The 19,630-nt window shown below is 25.6% G+C and overlaps 3 protein-coding genes across 3 annotated transcripts; 1 reads left to right on the top strand and 2 right to left on the bottom strand.

The window, feature by feature from the left end:
- Window positions 1–3,406: 3,406 nt before the first annotated feature.
- Window positions 3,407–8,832, bottom strand: LOC112685483 (mitochondrial import receptor subunit TOM7 homolog). The gene is made up of 4 exons (XM_025557399.1): window positions 8,719–8,832; window positions 8,535–8,659; window positions 4,360–4,408; window positions 3,407–3,794 (listed from the first exon to the last, which is right to left on the bottom strand). The coding sequence occupies exons 2-4, from the start codon at window positions 8,635–8,637 to the stop codon at window positions 3,779–3,781; spliced, it is 168 nt and encodes a 55-aa protein (XP_025413184.1). The 5' UTR covers window positions 8,638–8,659; window positions 8,719–8,832; the 3' UTR covers window positions 3,407–3,778.
- Window positions 8,833–8,974: 142 nt separating this feature from the next.
- LOC112685470 (tuftelin-interacting protein 11) lies at window positions 8,975–13,151 on the top strand. Its single transcript, XM_025557367.1, has 12 exons — window positions 8,975–9,181; window positions 9,753–9,969; window positions 10,042–10,198; window positions 10,278–10,371; window positions 10,438–10,633; window positions 10,737–10,926; window positions 11,004–11,219; window positions 11,284–11,513; window positions 11,877–12,073; window positions 12,179–12,400; window positions 12,473–12,765; window positions 12,883–13,151. The coding sequence occupies exons 1-12, from the start codon at window positions 9,073–9,075 to the stop codon at window positions 13,132–13,134; spliced, it is 2,373 nt and encodes a 790-aa protein (XP_025413152.1). The 5' UTR covers window positions 8,975–9,072; the 3' UTR covers window positions 13,135–13,151.
- Window positions 13,152–14,050: 899 nt separating this feature from the next.
- Window positions 14,051–19,106, bottom strand: LOC112685471. Its single transcript, XM_025557368.1, has 11 exons — window positions 18,853–19,106; window positions 18,182–18,453; window positions 17,968–18,109; window positions 17,388–17,519; window positions 17,181–17,327; window positions 16,857–17,114; window positions 16,433–16,546; window positions 16,274–16,371; window positions 15,842–15,972; window positions 14,922–15,051; window positions 14,051–14,215 (listed from the first exon to the last, which is right to left on the bottom strand). The coding sequence occupies exons 1-11, from the start codon at window positions 18,877–18,879 to the stop codon at window positions 14,110–14,112; spliced, it is 1,557 nt and encodes a 518-aa protein (XP_025413153.1). The 5' UTR covers window positions 18,880–19,106; the 3' UTR covers window positions 14,051–14,109.
- Window positions 19,107–19,630: the final 524 nt, after the last annotated feature.

Genomic DNA, 19,630 nt, shown 5'->3' with positions numbered 1-19,630 from the left:
TAAACCAATTATAATGTATAATACCTATATTCTTCGACAAGTATTTATTTACTGGCTAAAGTAGTATAAACTTAACATGGTTTTCAATAGTTTAACCTTTAAATGTAAAACATTAATTATAATATATGTATATATATATATTAGTATAAATTTGAAATTATAATTGTTAACCGTCTCCAACTTTCAAAACTACGAGTAGTTGTTTAAATGATAGAGTACATCACAGAAAAGGTTTTTTAATTTCAACTCTTTAAGTTATTGGAATAAGTAAGCATAGGTATAATATCTACCAAAAAGTATTAATTCATAAAAATACTACCTATCAATACCGATATTATCAATGTCGTTAGTTAGGTATTTTTAGCTTAAAGTGAAAATTAAAATATGTTCTATGAGTGTATGTACTAACTAAAATCATTAAGTGACTCGAGCGAAACCGGATGAGTCAGATAGTCATAAATTATGACTTATAATATAAGCTCTGTTAATATGTTTAATATTAATAAACCCATATGAAAGCTAATTATATTTTTCTTATAAGACTTCTAACGATTTTAGTTATTTATAAAACCACATTGATACGTGTTTTGTACATGAGAATAAAACGTTAAATAACTGTTGTTTAATATATTAATGAATCACAGTGGTGCCGAATACGTAATGCAAAAACGTTTAATTGCACCGTCTAGAGTTAAGGATAGGTACTGGGTATCTGGAAAGTTATTAAATTAAACGGTTTACTTAATACATAATATACCAAATAAATCATTTCGAGCAATTTAATTAACTTTAAATTAGTTGTAAAGTACTAAAATATGTGTTCCTTGAATGTTCTGCGAGAGTGGATGAAGTGGTTAAGAAATAATAATGCAATTTGCGCAATGTAATAAAAACGAATCTGGTACCATTGATTAATTGTATTCTATTTAATAGTCGTGAACGTCGAGATTTTTTTTTAAATTTAATGTCTGTGAAGTCGCGACTGACAACGGATTCGGAAAAAGCCGTTAACAATGCTCCAGTGCGGCGGAAGTGACGGTTGACGTTTCGTTTTTTTTCTTTTTTGGATCTTTAGCCCTCAACGCTATTTTTATGTATTATACATTTATGTAACTTATTTATTCACACTCCATAATCAAGATAATTCTCGGTACCATCATCTGGTTAAAAATAACTTTTGTATTTAAATGCAGTTAAAAAAAAAAACTTTGACTAAGTAGGTTTTCAATTAAAAAAAAATAATAAAATGTTCACACAATACAATTATTTGTTCGGACCGACCATCGTACTTCTTATCTAAGCACTTAATGTGTCAGATTAGACATTACACTGGAGCATCACATTTAAACGTGAGAATTACCCTAAAGGGGTCGGCAACCTTTTGAAGCAAGCGGGCCATATTTTTTTTTTCAAATGTTTATCAAGGGCCACATTAAAAAAAAATTTTTCTACATATGATATATACTAATAATTGTGTTGCTATTATATTTGATTATTTTACAAAGAAATATGAGTGTAAAAAATACGAATTTTACTGGAAAAAATTTAATTTTTTTGACAAATTAAACATAATTGCTTACCTTTGTTTTCAACGATAAAGTATAAATCAACCAAAGAATTATTAAAAAAACGATGTTCATCACAAATTTTTCTTTTTTTAGTCGCCATAATGTTTGGATTTACTTGTAAAATGAAACTATGACAAACGCAAAGTCACACGTACGGGCGTAATCACGGTGTAATACTAATTGCTACAAATGCAAAGTAACTATGACCATAGATTAAAAATATTAGATATATATGTATTAAATATATAGATTAAATATATTTAAAATTTTAATTTTTAAATATATATATATAAGTATATTTAATTTATCCTATGACTGAGTAGTGTAGCCATCATTATCTTCGACTCCGATTAGATAATAATAACAATTTTATTGATTAAACTGACTATATAACTATATAAAATAAACATCAACTATTAACGATTAGATTAGATTTTATTTATAAAGAAAAAAGAATTGAATAGTATTGAAAATTGTATGAAAAATTTTATTGAACAAAAATAAAATAAAAAAATTAACCACCTTTGTGCAGGCCATAAAAAATTGCTTCGCGGAACACATGCGGTCCGTGGGCCGCGGATTGCCGACCCCTGCCTTAAAGTAAACTCATTCACATTTTATAACCAGTGCCCACAGAGTTCAAGTATGATAGTGAATTTCCTGTCTCGTCAACCTTGAGAAGGTAAATTCAAATATATATATATATTTTAAACAAACTATCATAAATTGCTTACTATTGCTTATTGGTTAAAAGTATAGCATGTGCCTGTCGATATTACATTTCCCTCTCAATATTCAGATGTTTAAAAAACAAAATACATTGAACATCAAAAGAATATGTTTAAATTATTTAGAATAAAACACATTTTTTTGCTCATTCTTATAAATAATTCCTACTGATATTTTCAATCAATTTAAAAAAATAGTATGCCCATGAATAAGGTCAATCAATTTATAAAAATTGACCTTATTCATGGGCGTACAAAACTTCGATGGTATATTGTTTTTCTTTAAGGTATAGGTATTCATATGTATAGTTTTTACAGCATTAAAGTGGCATGGCGTGCATATACGCAGTAGATTATAATATAACGTATATTTTAAATGAACATTTCAAAATTAATTCAAATGAACATTTCAAAATGAATTTATGCTTGATTAAGTATATTCAATGTAAAATCATATTCTATCATATTATTGCTTAATACATTTATTGATAGCAATGTCTTAAATTCCAAGAGAAATGGCGATGTATTTATTTGTTGTCTGTGAACACTATTTCGACCAGGATTACTCTGTCACAAAAGATCATAACTATCATGTGAGGTTTCTGATACGAAATATTGTCAAGTAACGTAAAAAAGGTCATTTTACTGTCTGTTTTTTATTAGTTATGAAAAACTAACGTATAAAAACAAAAATCTAACAGCAAAATCGACAAAATATGGAACTTCAATATGATTTAATTTCTGTTTTCATCGTAACTCAAAAGTTAATATTTATAAACTTAAGTGTTAATAAAATTCAACGAAAATTAGCGACATATTTGTAGTTAAAAGTTCATGCTACTTCAAAATTTAATATCTAGGGCTTTAATATACAAGATTATAGAACTTAGATACTATTTGATAAATTTAAAAAATTAAAAATTCAACTTACCTTATTAATAAATTTAGTTCTATTAATACATATATTCCCCCTATTTAGAAATATAAACTGATCTACTAGATCTCTGTCACTCATATTTTTTTTCGTGAGCAATAATACATTGATTGACGTATGACTGAAGGTTCTTATTGTGGTCAACGTTTGAGGAAATAGAAAAAAAAAATACTTAATGAATATTAATACATTATTATGTTTTATTGCAAAATATAAATATTTCAGAACATGGTTTCGTGGTAATGTAATGCAATGTATGCATGCTGTTTGATGAATGATAACAACTTTTTGAAAAGTCTGGTTCATAGACTTATATGGCTATGTAAGTCTTTATTATACATTTAAAGGACTTAATAATCTTCAATCAAGGGTGTATTACGAACAAATAAATAATAACACATAAATAATATTGGAATACAATTTTATTTCATGACTTACTACTGCAATTATTTAATTTAGATAAAAAAAAAAAAAAAAAAAATGTTTAAACCATACTTATTCTAAAACATTCCATAACTGTTACTTGATACCAAAGAATATATTGTGAGCTACTGCCAGAGAAGACTAAAATAAAAAACAATAATTATTATTAGTAAATATACAAACATCATCATAAACAAAAATTATCATTATCAAAAAAACATCATTATAAACAAAAATATTTATAACACTGAAGAATTTATAGGAATTTTTTTTATGTTGAGAGCTAATTATTATAAATGTCCAAGCCTGTATTAATTTATGATACATAAATAATATTCATAGTGCAAAGAATAAAAATTTAAAATTCAAAACATATTGTATATACTTCACTATACATACATACATAGATATACTCGTACATAACTCTAACAGTTTTTAACTTGTCGATATTTTTTTAATTGTCAGTTATTTAAAATGTCAGATTTTATTTATATTAGTAGTATATACCATATAATATATATATATATATATATTAATAAAAATAAACTATTAATAACAAGCATTTTTAATAATTTAAAAACAAATACATTTTCTCTAGAAATTACTAGAACATATTTTGAATAAATCAAACCCAATAATTTAAATGTTTACGAATTCTTAAAATTCTAACAACTAATACTTACTATAAATAAATGCAAATACGTACCTTAAAAGTCCGAATGTTGGACCACCAACTTCTGGCCCTTTTTTAAAACCTATGAAATAACAAAACTACTTTTAAAAAAATCATCTAAACATAGAATTATAATATTTTAATAGGTTTATCTAAAATAATAGTTTTTGAAATTCAATCTTCGCGGCTTAAAATTATAACTGAAATTTATTATTATATATTTTCTATTCAGTATCTCAAAACAAATAACATAGTCTAGTCTAGTCAGTTTGGTTCTTCTACTAGTGTTAACGTGTTTCGATCGTTAGTCTTCGTCATCAGCTGTTATAAGCCGGGTATTGAGTACTAGCCAAATAAAAATATAGGTATTACGTCGGGTACGAGTAAGGATCGAGTACTCGGCCAACAAGTAATTGCCGGATATCCGGAACATCTATAATAAATATATAAATTTGAATACACGAAGATGTTGTCTTTTTTTGGAGACAGCATTAACAGATCTCCAAATTGAAAACTCACCAACTTCAAAGTCCTCACAACAAGGAGACAATAATTGAAAATTAATTCCCTACACATTAAAAATGTTAAGAAAGAAAATAATAATAATTCAAACCCGATCTATCTTAATTTAAATTATTGACAAACCGCCGCAATTAAATATATTTAATGTTAGTTTCGAAAACAGAAATGACTCTAGAAATTTAATTTCGACACGGACGTCAGTCTAAAGTCCGGCTTACACTTATCAAAGTAGTCACGTCTGTGAATTATAAATCAGTGTAACTTTGATTCGATTACTGATGACAGTGTCTACATTACATTTCTGTTCAAGTCTTTTTTTATCAGTAACCGAAGTGAAACTAGAATTGGGAGTGGGAGTCGTAGTTACAGCTAAAGTGTGCAAATTTGAGTGTGCAAGTTTGATTCATATTATATTTGTTAATTCTTATGTGGTTTATTGTAATTTTTTGAGAACATTTCTGTGATAGAATATAGAAGAGTTGTAGTGCAAGGTTTACTAACAGGAAAAAAAATCACCAGCTCAAGTCCGAAAAAATATAAAGAGAAGGAAATTGCTTATTCTATGTCAATAGATATTTGTATTGGAAATCGAGTTATCCATTGGCCAACATTTGAAACACAATGTAGAAGATGTGAAGATGTAGCAATAAAAGTATTGAATCAAGACCACATTCAAAATGCTCATATAGTAAAGTTTATCTATGTATAAATTAAAATAAAACTACTTTTCTGAGTATCATGAAATATAAAGAGCCATTTGAAATATCTAAAAAAAAAAAACTTTCTGTAAGTTGTAACTATTTGTATTTTTTCAAAATTAAAATTAAAAAACACTAAATAAAATGTGTTTTTTTTTTTGTATAGTTTATAATAATAAAAAAAATAAACTTAAATGCCTGACGGGACTTATAAGTCCAGACCATAAAGGACTGACGGGACTTTTGAGTCTTAGAATCAAATAAGGTTCAAGGTTCAAAAATAATAGATTTTTTTTCCCATACCCTATCTTAGATATAGGGAAAAATCAAAGTAGACAAAAAAAATTTAATATTTTAAACATTTTTCAGCTTTCGTCCTGAATTATAATTAATCAAATTATTTCTAATCGTAAGAACAAAAGAAAAATATAGGTGCGAGATTGAGTTGTCAAGTGGAATATTTTAAAATATTATAAAATACATTGTTAACGGAGCTCAGAATGGAAGATCGATCAGGTTTCATGAACTATATGAGAATGAGTGATGATCGTTTTAATATTTTACTAACAAAATTGAAAACTCATATTCAAAAACTGAATATATTTCCGAAAAACAATACCAGCTAACACAAAGCTAGAAATTACATTGTTTCCACAAAACTTCACGAGTTTTATACAAATTTGAATAAATGTCATTGTTTTGTCCCAGCACCTGTTTTTTTCCTACCATTATAATAGTATTTACAAACATGAAAAATGAATAAAATATTTAATAGTTTTTTTTAAAAAAATAATGTTTTAACCATTTAACAAATAATAATTAATAATTGTATTAAATAAAAAAATACTACGATATTATAGAGAAACTTACACAATAAATTACCATAGCAAGTCAACATAAAAATGTTCTCGCCATATACGAGAATTCTGATACATGTCTGTGTTGACACAGATCGGAAAAAAATTTTATACGAGCTAGTCGCAAAATCCGTGGTTCTCGGACGTGGTTACTTTTAAGTGTAAACCGATTTTAATGGTCATGAATATCGTGGTAACAGATAATGTCTCAGTTGACGATACACAATCTTCTTCTAAAGACAATAATTCCATTACGGATTTCAATATACTCTTTTTCGGATTCATATTCGGGCCAGCTATACATTACAATAGAAGCTTAATTTAATAGTCATCTTTTCTCAATATTCTAGGCTAGCGTTTCTCATCTGGGGATACGCGAAAAGTTACGAGAGTGTACTCGAGAAAAAAATGGTAATGGCAGAAAATATAAAAATTTATGTATTTTAATTAATAAATTAATAATGAAATATTTGATAACGAGCATTGTGTTTAAGGAGAGGACTTTTTTCATCATACACGTTTATTAAAAATAAGTAACGTAATAGAATTATTATGAAATTAGACTTATAAGTTTACTTTTCATCTGTGGAACCAGATTCCTAAAATTAAGTGTTACTAATTTATAATTATATACTTAATGCCACACATCTATACAGGAGCTATGTAAGCTTGAATAGCATAACTTTCCAGTGTTCTATGATTTTAGGTATAAATCACTATTTAAATGTATCCCTATTCAAACGGGGTTTCAATCACTAAAGATAATTTGTGATGTCATAATCAAATACACCACATTATGTACTGGTCATAGTCTACTATCATACCATTATTTTAAGTTGGGACTTAATAATAGCTCATATTGCCTCCTACCCAACTATGGTAGAGATTACTGTGACTTCTGTCAACTGCTCCAAAATTGTCCATATTTCTCTCTAAAGTAATCGGTGAAGATTTTTTTTCCCATTCTTGGTATCAACTTTTTCTTTATTAAATCTATTTCAGCTAAAGGTGTAAATATAATTATGCATACATTAAACTTCATACTTCAATGTAGCCTTCAAATCAAGTAGAGTAAGCTTTACAATTATTTATTAATATATGTCTATTGTTAATGATAAGCAAATAAAAATTGTAGATATAATAATATCCTTGTTAAAATCACATTATATATATATATATATATATATAATGGATAATGAATAACATGTAATATACAATGTATATACCTAAAAGACTACTGTATTAGATATACAAATATTACATTATTGGTTTTCTTTTATCAAGTTCTTTCAAGTGTTTATTTAAAAACAACAGCATACAAGATAGACAGTATAATTTAATAAAATAACAAAAGAAATTAAGATTTTACATCATTTTACAACCATTTCAATGGTATTGAAAATATTTTTTAAAAAGAGAAATATAAAATATTTTATTCTATTATACAGTGTTATTGTACCTACCAGTGGCGTAACTAGGATTTTCTGAAGGGAGGTGTTAATTATAATTATTAAATATTATATATAATACGTACAAACTAAAACTTTTATTTTAATTAATTAATATGTACACATAATGTCTGTAATAGAGATGTAATGTATATTCGAATTCGGATAGCTTTACCATAAATTATTCGAATATTTGACTATTCGAATATCAGTATACGATGCTACAATACCTATTATTATTAAACGTTTTGTGTTGCACGAAAATGTAAACGAATAATTTTCGTCACGTATTGTCGCAATCGCGATAATGTTAACCTGTATATATGTAATTAGTATTGTGCATTATTTTATATTTCATATTGTATTATCGATTTACCTATATTCCTATAATAATGTAATATATGATACGGCTCAAGGGGGGTGTCATATCTACCAAACACCCCCCTTGTATACGCCACTGGCACCTACCCAAACACTAAACTAATCTTACCCTATCAAATTGCAAATTGGTAAACGTTTGTTTAATTGAATTAGTTATAATATTTACTTGAAGATAGATTAAGAAATGAGAATAAATTAAAACCATTAAACTAAATAATTCAATATAATAACAAGAATATCCAAGTCTAAAATTAAAATGTATAACTCAATTGTAATACTTCATTAAACGAATATTGACGTACCCATATATATGACGAATGGAATGAAGGCGATGTGATACGAGGTTTTAATCATCTGTGTAACTGACTCCAACCGAGATTTGATCCCTGGTTTTAATAATCCCATTATGATTGTAATTAAATATCTCCTAAGTAAATATCAAAAATAAATTATTAGTTAATACTAGCAATAGTTTTACATACTAACCAATTAGCTTGTATGGACGGATAGTCGACAATATCCAAAAACTTATAAAACAAACAATAAACAGCTTTTTGTTGAATTATTAAATATATTGGACCGTAGATACAAATATAAAAAGAAACGTGCTTATTATATGATAATAATGTCCGATAAGTGGATTATATTTTTTTTTCTAAGACAAGTTTCATGATAAAATGATAATTATATAATTACTGATAACGGATCGAAAGAAAACAAAAAATAATGCTGATAACAGTTAGGATTGCAGATATTTAAACGTTTATTTTTTATTTTTTTATTACATACCTATTACATCCTTACGAAATACAATTATTTGTTAATCCCATAATAATAAAAATGTCAGACGATGATATGGAAAAATTTGAAATCACCGACTATGACTTGGACAATGAATTCAATATGAATAGACCTCAAAGACGGTTGACCAAAAATCAAGCAATTTATGGTAATTCATTAATAAAACAATAATTAATATATTAGAAATAAATAGCAAAGTTCTTTGTATCAATTTTGTAATACTTTATAATTATCTAGTATTTATATGTTTGATTTCGATCTACTGACAGTTGTACAAAACCTAAAAACTTAAAATGAATAAATTTATAAAAAAATAAAATATTTAATTATACCTTATATACTTTATGATACTCATATCATACTATCATACTATATCATATTAATGCCACTGCTAATACCATGCATTTTAATTGTACGTCAATCATTATCCTTTTGTATTTGTGGTTTTGAAATTGTATGATTTTCTGTCTATTTGTTATGAATGTATTAATTGTCTTAGGGCTGTATTTAAATATTTTCGTAATAAATTAAAATACATATTAATATTTGTATAAACGATCTAACCCTGATTTAATGAAAGTATTTTAAGCTTCTAGATTTTGTAAATTTAATTATTATTGCTAATAATATTGTAAAATTGTAATTTAATATTGTTTTACAATTGCTAAATATCAAACAAAAAAAATATATTCATTTTTAATTAATTTTTTAATATTTAGGAATTTGGGCTGATGAAGAAGGTGATAGTGATGATGAACCTTCAGGTTTTGGAGGACGCAGAAAAAAAGATAAAAAATATAAGCAAAACTACACGGCTCCTGTTTCGTTTGTAGCTGGTGGTGTTCAACAATCTGGTAAAGACAAAAAAGAAAAAGAAAAAGAAGAAACTAGGGATGATGAAGTAGAAAATGTGGGAAATAATATATCTTCATCAAGGTTTGGATGAAAACTTTTCATAATATTTTTATTTATTTTTTAATGAAATTAATTAAATTTATATTTATATAGTGAAGAAGAAGAAAAACCAGCATTTAGTTTTGATATTGATCAAGAATTGGCAGGATTACGAAAAAAACGGTCTCAAGTAAATCCTAGAATTATGAACAAAGGATTAGGAGATTGGGAAAAACATACTAAAGGAATTGGTGCAAAACTTTTGCTTGGAGTAATTAAAAAATATTGTATTTCATATTTATGTATTATTCTTAATAATAAAAAATAATTGGTTATTTGGTATTCTACAGATGGGTTATCAACCTGGTCATGGATTAGGAAAAAAACTTCAAGGTATTACAGCTCCAATTGAAGCTAATTTAAGAAAAGGAAGAGGAGCAATCGGTAATATAAAAAATGTATTTTTATTGTAGTATCAGGATATAATAATATCATAAACTTGGTTTTTAGGTGCATATGGTCCTGAATCTAAAAGTAAACCGATGAAAGTAGATAATGAACGAACAACAGATAAAAAAGATAATAAAGTCCCAGCAAATGGATGGCGAAAAGCTCTGAAAACAGAAAAAACGCAATATATTTATAAGACAGCCGAAGAAGTAATTGAAGAGAGTAAACACCCAGGACAAAGAAAAAGAGAATTCAAGTATAAATACTTTATTTACCATGCGCATTTTTTTTATACATATGTTATAATTTATTTAAATGTTATTATTGAACTTAAGTATAATATTTTTAATATTTTTTAGTGAATTAAGCAGAGTTAAAGTGATTGATATGACTGGTCCAGAACAACGAGTATTATCTGGGTATCATGCTATTTCTGGTGTTAAAAAACCTATGGATCAATGGGAAGTACAAAAGGATAAAAAATTTTCAAATTTTGATTTACCAGAATTATTACATAATCTCAATATTTTAGTTGAAGCAGCCGAACAAGTACATAAAAACATTTTGCTCATATTTTTTATAAAATATGATGAATTCTTATATATTAATCCTTGGTTATATTACAGAACATTGTCACAAACAATCAAGAACTTTGTAATTCTGAAGATCGATTAATAATCATTGATCAGGAAACAATTAAATTAGGAGAAACTATTAAAGATAAAGATAAATCCATTGAATCACTTGAAAAAGTAATAGTTATTATGGAATCTTTAAATGATGCATTAAAAAGAAAAAGATTAAATAGTGATGAAGCCATAAAACGTTTAACAGATATTAAAGTATATTTTAAAAATATATCTTATAATTAATACTTGGAAATAAACACATTGTATAAATGTTTAGGAAAATTATTATCCAGATTATCGACTTAATGGGGGGTTAGTTTTTGCACTGGCAATTTCACAAATTATGATGAAAGAAAAGCTGTCTACTTGGGACCCACTACAAGATCCAACAATGCCCTTTGAAGAACTAAAAAAATGGAAAGAACTATTAACATTAAATGAGCCATGTGCTGAATTCCAAACTTTAATCTGGCAAGAGTGGTTACCTCAAGTTCAAAAAGCATGCGGGTAAATTTTTTTTAATTATATCATAATAAAAATAAAGCTTTATTTATACTATAAGAAAAATAAAGAAATACAATTTTTATAACTGGTAATCCATAGATAATTGCTGGATTTTTTCTATTATTTTAAGGTTATATTTCTAAAGTATCTCATGATGAATATTGTCATAAATCATGTTGGTTCATATATTTATAAACTTTACTTACATCTTTTAAAATAAAAAAATCTTTTGTCGAATGAATTTCTCATGTTGAAGATGTATTCAGTTAATGACAAATTATTAATCTGCAATAATTATTGTTTGAAAAATTGTTTACAAACAAATTTATATATTTTATTATTTACTTAAAACTGTTTTTTATTTAGGCGATGGAATTGTCGAGATTGTAATAGTATGATAAAATTAGTTGAACAATCGGTAGAATTAATCCCTAATGACATTATTACTAATGTTATTGAAAACATGATCTTACCAAAAATACAATTAGAAGTTGAGCAATGGGATCCATTGACCGATCTTGTGCCGATTCATTTATGGATTCACCCGTGGTTACCCTATTTAAGTGAGTTAAAGTTATTTCTTAAATAATAGCTAACCTAATTGGTTAAAAGCTATAAACATCAACTGTGGTTTTTAAATATTGGTATTGAGATAATTATTTCCACAGGCAAACATTTTGAAACAATCGTCTATCCTACTCTGAGACAAAAATTAAGTGCAGCATTAAATGCCTGGCATCCATCTGATAACTCAGCTAAACTGATGCTCCAACCTTGGGTAAATGTTTTCCAGCAAGGCTATATGGAAGCTTTTTTAATTAAAAATATTGTTCCTAAATTACAAATTGCTTTACAATCTTTTGTAATCAATCCACATCACCAACAATTAGGTACAATTATTATTATTATTTTTTAAATTTATAATCCAAAATCTTTTAATAAATTGGTTTATATGTATTCAGACAATTGGAATTGGGTGAGTGCGTGGTCAGATTTGTTGCCAGTACCCACACTAGTAGATTTGCTGGACCAACATTTCTTCCCCAAATGGCTGAAAACACTTACCATGTGGATAAATATGAACCCAAATCATGAACAAATAAGTAACTGGTATACAGGTTGGAAGTCTTTAATGCCTGCTGTTATTGTAGAACATCCAACAATTAAAGGACGATTTCATTCAGCTTTGGATATTATGAGCCGAGCAGTCGGAGGACCTTCTATGCCATTACCACCACCACCGCCTTCAATTCAAGTAAATAATCTCTATAAATTATGTCTATGTTACATATGTTACAATATAGACAGACAACTAATTTAGTTACCATTATTATACTTAAGATAATATTTATTTAATATTATTAAATTTTAGGGTGGTTTAGCTGAAGCTGTGCGTACTGCATCACAGATGCCTCATGGTTTCAAAGAGTTAGTGCAAAAACGCTGTGAAGAACGAGGTATTTTATGGATGCCAATTGCAAGTCGTTTTAGAGAAGCTAAACAAGTCTATCGATGTGGAGCAAGGCTTCAAGCATATATTGACCGTGGAGTTTTATTTGTCAGTCAAGATGGTACAAATTTTACTCCTATGTCTGTTCAGTCCATGTTAGAACTGTGTGAATAAAATTGTTTTAGTATTTATTTTTTTTTTTTTTATAATATAAAATTTGAGAATTTATATGAACATTTTAATTTCAAATACAAAATGATTTCAATACAGACGGTTAGATTAAATAATTTATTTTAGTAATGATGTTCCTACTAAATTTTTTACAAGAAATTATTTCTGATTGTTACAATCATTTTGGTATTATCTCATTATTATAAATAAAATATTTATAGAAAAAAATGAATCTGGAAATGTTATGTTTGAAAGATATCTCACTATTTATATTGTTTTGCTTAACAAAATGTACAAAGTAAAAAAAAAAAAAATGAATTAAATAAAAGTTTTCACTTCTGTAAGTTTTTTTGATGAGTTGGTTTTCGCAATTATTTTTTATTTTAAAACAATAATAAAATAACAAAGACAGAAAATAATTCTCAAAATAAGCAAAATTTAGATTAAATACCTTTATATTTATTAAATTTTTCAAAAAATAAGAAATATAACTATATAAAACTAAACTGGTATTTTACTGTTTTGGTCTTGTATATACAAATGGAATAAATAAAATATTATTTACACTTTCTTCTTTATATTAAAATAACTACAAATTAACTAAAATAGACTTGTTTGAAATATCATCTAAATTCTATTAAATTAATAATTTATAAATATTACATTAAATTTATATATTTTACAAACATATACACAATCATCTACCTACATGTAAATTTTAAATACATTTTCTACATTTATATTCCATGCTGTCAAATGATAAATTCAAAAAGCTTATCCATTATTGCTCGGAAATTTGAAATCAACATTTACAAACATTCTTTTGAATGTGTATATAATAAGAGTGGTTTTTATTTAGTATTTAAATAAAAACTACACCTGTGAGTTTTGCACAAATAAATTATAACACATTTTCAAAATTACTAATAAAATGTATAGTTTAATAAATTAATAAAATATTAAATACAGTCTTAAGTTTTATAATGAATTATGTAGTTCCGACATTATCAACATTTGAATCATTCCATCAATTGCCTTTGTTAAAACTTCATCAAGCATATTGTTTTTAATAGATTCTGTAACACTACAAGGTAAATTAATTCACAGGTTAATACTACTAATCGACTAAATTTTTATTTATTTCTAATAATAATAATAAAAATAGGGCATAATTATTTAGGTGACCCAAAATGAAAGTTTGAGAGGAACATATATATATTTTGTGAAATTTTCAAGTTATTAACAATTCATTTTGTACACATAATATAACTTTTTTTTTTAAATGGAAAAATCCAATTTTAGTACTATATTTAGTTTGACAGATTTGTTTTATAATCATTCTTTTAAGCTATAATTAAATCTAAAACTTTATTAGTCAATACAATGTTAAATATTATAAATTTAAAAATAAACTAAACTAATGCAAATTCTGGAGAAAATTACATGATAGTCTCAATATTTATAAAGATAACATTTTGAAAAAGAAATTGAATTAATATTTCTTTTTTGAAATAAAGTTTAAGAGATTTAACTAAATTATAGTACAAAATGATTAAAAAAAAAAAAAAATCAGACAGTCTGACTGGTGCCAAAAATAAGTCTAGTCATTTAAAAGTAATACAATATGTTGTAATTTAATACATTACTCTTTAACCCTTATATAAATATCAGTACAAAGCCATCTAGTCCAAATGCTTTGAATTACTCACTGACATATAGCAAATTAATGAATTCAAATAAATGAACATAATCATCTAAATTATTAAAATTAAAAATGTTATTGTACTTACTTAAAAATTATATCCATTTCAGTTTTAGACCGTTTTGATTCTTTAAACTGTTTGGCATATAAATCAAAAATATAAGCTTCTTCGGGTCTTATGCTTAAAAGAATACGTCCTTCTCGTGAGATGTTTAAATCTTTTTCATAAAATAATATTGTTAAAAATTTTATACACATACATTTAATACAACATTTTATACAAGTATATACAGATTGTCAGACAAATAGCTTTTTATGAGTTAACTTAAATTAGTTATACCCAACTTGTTCTAAGTAGTATATATATACCATTCCTGGCATAGCTATGATTATTTTATCTTACATTTTTTATTTATTTAAAAATGCAAAATGTTTTATTAATTTTATTATTTAAAACTATTATAAGTACTAGAGAAAACTATCAAAAATTAGTTTTAAGTTAAATTTATCATAACTGTACCAGGAATGGTTCATATATACCAATCACCTATGTTTAACAAGAAAATTATGGTTTACATCAAATTTTTAAATAAAACTATATATTTAACCTATTACAAAGAAAATATAATTTTAAAAATAAACCAATACGCCGGCTCATATTCCAATATACTTTTCAATTCACATAAAGCAGTTTAATAAATTTAGTATAATATTTAGAAAATATATTTTATAAAGTCTACATTGGTCATATTTAATACTTTATGTTGTTTACTTTAAAAATGTGTACAAAGACAAATTTTTACCATGGTAATAAGAAGAAACAAAGTTGGATATTAGTGAAATAAAAGATGACATATCTTTTTCTTTCATAAAAGTTTTAGAATTTAAGCAATATGGCAATAAAAAATTGTGAATTGTTTTTAAATTCATAATAAACACAAATTAATTAATTAATTAATTAATTAAATTATACAGTTTATAAAATAATTATTTCTCATTCAGGCATACCTTTTAAAGGAAAATTTTTCCAAGGATTTTCTTTTGTTGTCTCAGTTTCTATGTTAGCAATATCAAAAAGGCTTCTATTATCTTTAATAATATAAAACCCAACATTATCAGGTGTCTCTAATTTTGTTGTACTGAAAAATTAATTTAAAATGCAATTACAATAATATAACTATATAAGTATAGATGCATAAGATATTTAATAATAAAAACAAATTTAAACTAAAAGTTTGTTTGAGAGAATATGATACATTTTTGTGTTAGTTAGAAAATTATTTTTAGTAGTATGAAAACTAAATAACCATACAATACAATTATTCATAAAAATGTATATTATATATAAAAATATATTCTATCATTCTTTTAAAATTCAAAATATAATCATTACAATATTTTAAAGCATTTTAAATCATTATAATTGAATTGGATATTTACTGAAAGTTTTCCAAATATAATGGTTGAATATTTTTTTTATTGGTATAAATTTGGCTTACATTTGCTACATCTTTAAAACCTGATTCAGTGTCTGTTTTCTAAAAAAAAATTAGCTAATGAAATATTTTGATAGAAATGTTTACTAATGTTTTACATTACATTTAAAATTATAGTTTGATCTTCAAAGGAAGAATACTCTTCAATAGCAGTTTTGATGTTTTCATTTGAAAATCTATTTTCTGTTTCTTTACAGAGTAATTCATCATACATTTTCTAAAATAAATTAAGTTTAAAAATACATACTTGATTTTTAATAAAAATATTAAAAAATAAATAAATAAATAAATAACCAGCTTTTCAAAAAGATATTCTTTGAGTGGAGTCAGTGTTTTCTGATGGGGATAATTTTTAGATTTTTTCATTAAATAAATCCATCAAAATTGTTATTAAAGAACATTTTTTTGTAAAGCTGACATCTATTGGATATATAACACATCAGTTTTTAAATATATACTATTTGTTAAAAATTAGTATGTATACAAATTATTATTAAAATATCTTGTTTTTTCTAATTGTAAATTACATTGTTTTTAGATAATTGTTGTTTTTTCGAACATTCTCGAGCATATTTTGATCCAATCACTGGTTTAGTATTTTTATACATACTCAAACGATTAGAGTTAGCTCCAAACAATTGGGTTCTAGGTTTATTTATAACTTTCTCAGAAAATGAATGTAATACACTATTACCATTAAAATTAATATGATTATCATTTTCCATATCTTCAAAACCATATTCATCCAACATATTCAACAAAACTTTGCAATGTTGAACTAAATCCTAATACATAAAAAGTTTGTTTTAGGTTAATTTTAAATATATAATAAAATCAATAATGTAACATACAAAACTTTCTTCTTTTTTCTTCTTATATAATTCTCCAAATAAATATTTTCTAGTAGTTAATGATAATGATGATATTATTTGTATTAAATTTTTCATTTTACATTGAATAGCATTATAAACACCAGCTTTTAATGTTTTAGAGCACAACTAAAAGAGTATGAAACATAAGATTTTATCTTTTTAAAACAATATAAACATAATACATACCTTTATAGCATCAATTGCTAATTTATAGCATTGAATTAATTTTGATTGAAATGTTGTTTTTAATAAAGAATTAGTTTTATTTTGTTTCTGGTAGACATTTTTATTTTTTGATTCTTCTTTAATTTCAGAAAACTGGAACATATTTAACAGTTAAATTAAATGTACACAATAACTCATTATGCTATAAGTATAAATATTTTATACATATTTTTTAATTTAAATTAGTAATTGCATTTATAATTTTTTTCTACTATAACTTCTGTTAACTTTGTTTTAAGTTTAAATTTTACTCTAGTATCTATAGCCTGCTATCATACAATCGCATATTGGATCCAAATCTAAGTCTGTTCCAATTGATGCCCATATTATTATAATGCATTTCAAATTTATCTATTATAATTCATTTTATTTTATCTCATTAACATTTTATTTTTAATTTATTTAATAGTAAATATTTTAGTCTTATATGGTAACACAAAATTATTTATTTATCCTTGGTGAGCATCTCTTATATTCATAATAATTAATATTATTGTTATTTAATAAATTTAAATCATAACAAATATTTTTATTTATTTACCAGTAAATTGAGATCAGTAATATAATCCATTTCTGCTTGCTGATCACATTTAATCTGCACCTTTTTAGTAATCTTTGTAACAGGTGGTAATAGTTCATTTTTTACAATAGTAGAGAATTCGTTAAATGTTATGAATAACCGGCTATAGTTAAAATAAAGTTAATGATAGAATATTCATTTAAAGGTATTTGAATAATTAAGATTGTTATAATACCTTCTAAGCCCATGTAAATGATTACGATCGTTTGGGTTGTATAAGGATAATACATTTACTGAATCAAGTGAATTTAACTGTTTTTTTGTATGTTTAACAAATAAGTCTTTTCTATGTTTAATTTCTGTAGCATTTTTAATAAGACTAAGATCTGTAGGGTCAGTCTCTTTAACTGATTCCATATAATTATTCCATTCTTGGTTATCTTTTTGTTTTTGTCGACCACGAATAACTTTTTTGTAAGTTCTATCAAAATCATCTTTTGGAACATGCTGAAATTTCAATTAATATTAAATAAATAATATTTAGAAGTTTATAAAATATAAAATTATTAAATCTCGAATGTAATTCTAAAAACCCTATTTGAATATGTACCTATACAAAGATATGTTTTGAACGTTTCTAATAGGTAAGTACTACCTATATTTAAAAAAAAAAAAAAACAATTAATTTAAATAATTATTAGAAACTATGGGTGGCGTACTCATATATGTTTTTTGTAAAATTTAATTGATTTGTATGTAAACATTAAATAAATAAATTAGTGCAAATAATATGTAGATGCAATACGATATTGCAATGTACAATACATTATGTACCTACCAACAGTAATTTAAAACGAAACGTAATGAAATAACAATAGAATATTGAAATAGTTTGTCGATACGCACTTTAAACTGGAAATCTTCCTCATCCATATTATGACTGACGGGTGCGTGCAAGAGCGACGGACAAACGGAACTAAAGGCGATGGCACCGTCCAATCTTTATTCTATGGTCGTGTGGTCGCGTTGTGTTGATGATCGGCCCTCGGAGACATGGACTGCGGTGGATCCTTTTGAAAATATTAAAATAAATTACCAGACTCCTCGAGTGCCATATATTTTACAACGTTCTATTCGATAACGTCTGAAATAATAAACGTATAATTCTTATCTATTACACCACCGCAGTGTTCGTTAACATTTGGCGCGAAACGTTAGTTGCTATAGATAGTCACAGATTAATATAAGATAAGATAGTTCTTCCGGAACGTGATAATAAGAAATAAATAAACAAATATTTATGGTAAGCTTACAGTAATGTCTACGCTTCGTTCGGTAAATTCTGCAGAATAGTTTTTCTTTCCCTCGCCCCCTCCGCAGTACGTAGTTAATTCAATACTATGGATGTCGAAATCGCGGAAAACTATCCATCGGATTGCGAAGAGGAAATCGTTGAAGAAGAGCTCATCCACGTCGTCATGGACGATCCGGAGGAAATGTCCACCTTGAACCCAAACAGTAATGTCCGAATGGTTGCCATCGACTCTGATTCACCCGCCTTGCAGATTGAAAACAAAGTATGTAGGTTCATTTGTTTGACAAACTTTGATGACTATTATTTCGAATTCCGATTAATGTCCATGTACGTGCGTGAATAATTAATTTCAATTGCACTTATTGCAAA

This window comes from Sipha flava, unplaced genomic scaffold (genome assembly GCF_003268045.1).
Source record: "Sipha flava isolate LNK unplaced genomic scaffold, YSA_version1 277_pilon_pilon, whole genome shotgun sequence".
Classification (NCBI taxonomy): Eukaryota; Metazoa; Arthropoda; class Insecta; order Hemiptera; family Aphididae; genus Sipha; species Sipha flava.
Note: the sequence above shows the minus strand (reverse complement) of the source record. Positions and strands in the feature narration are given on the sequence as shown.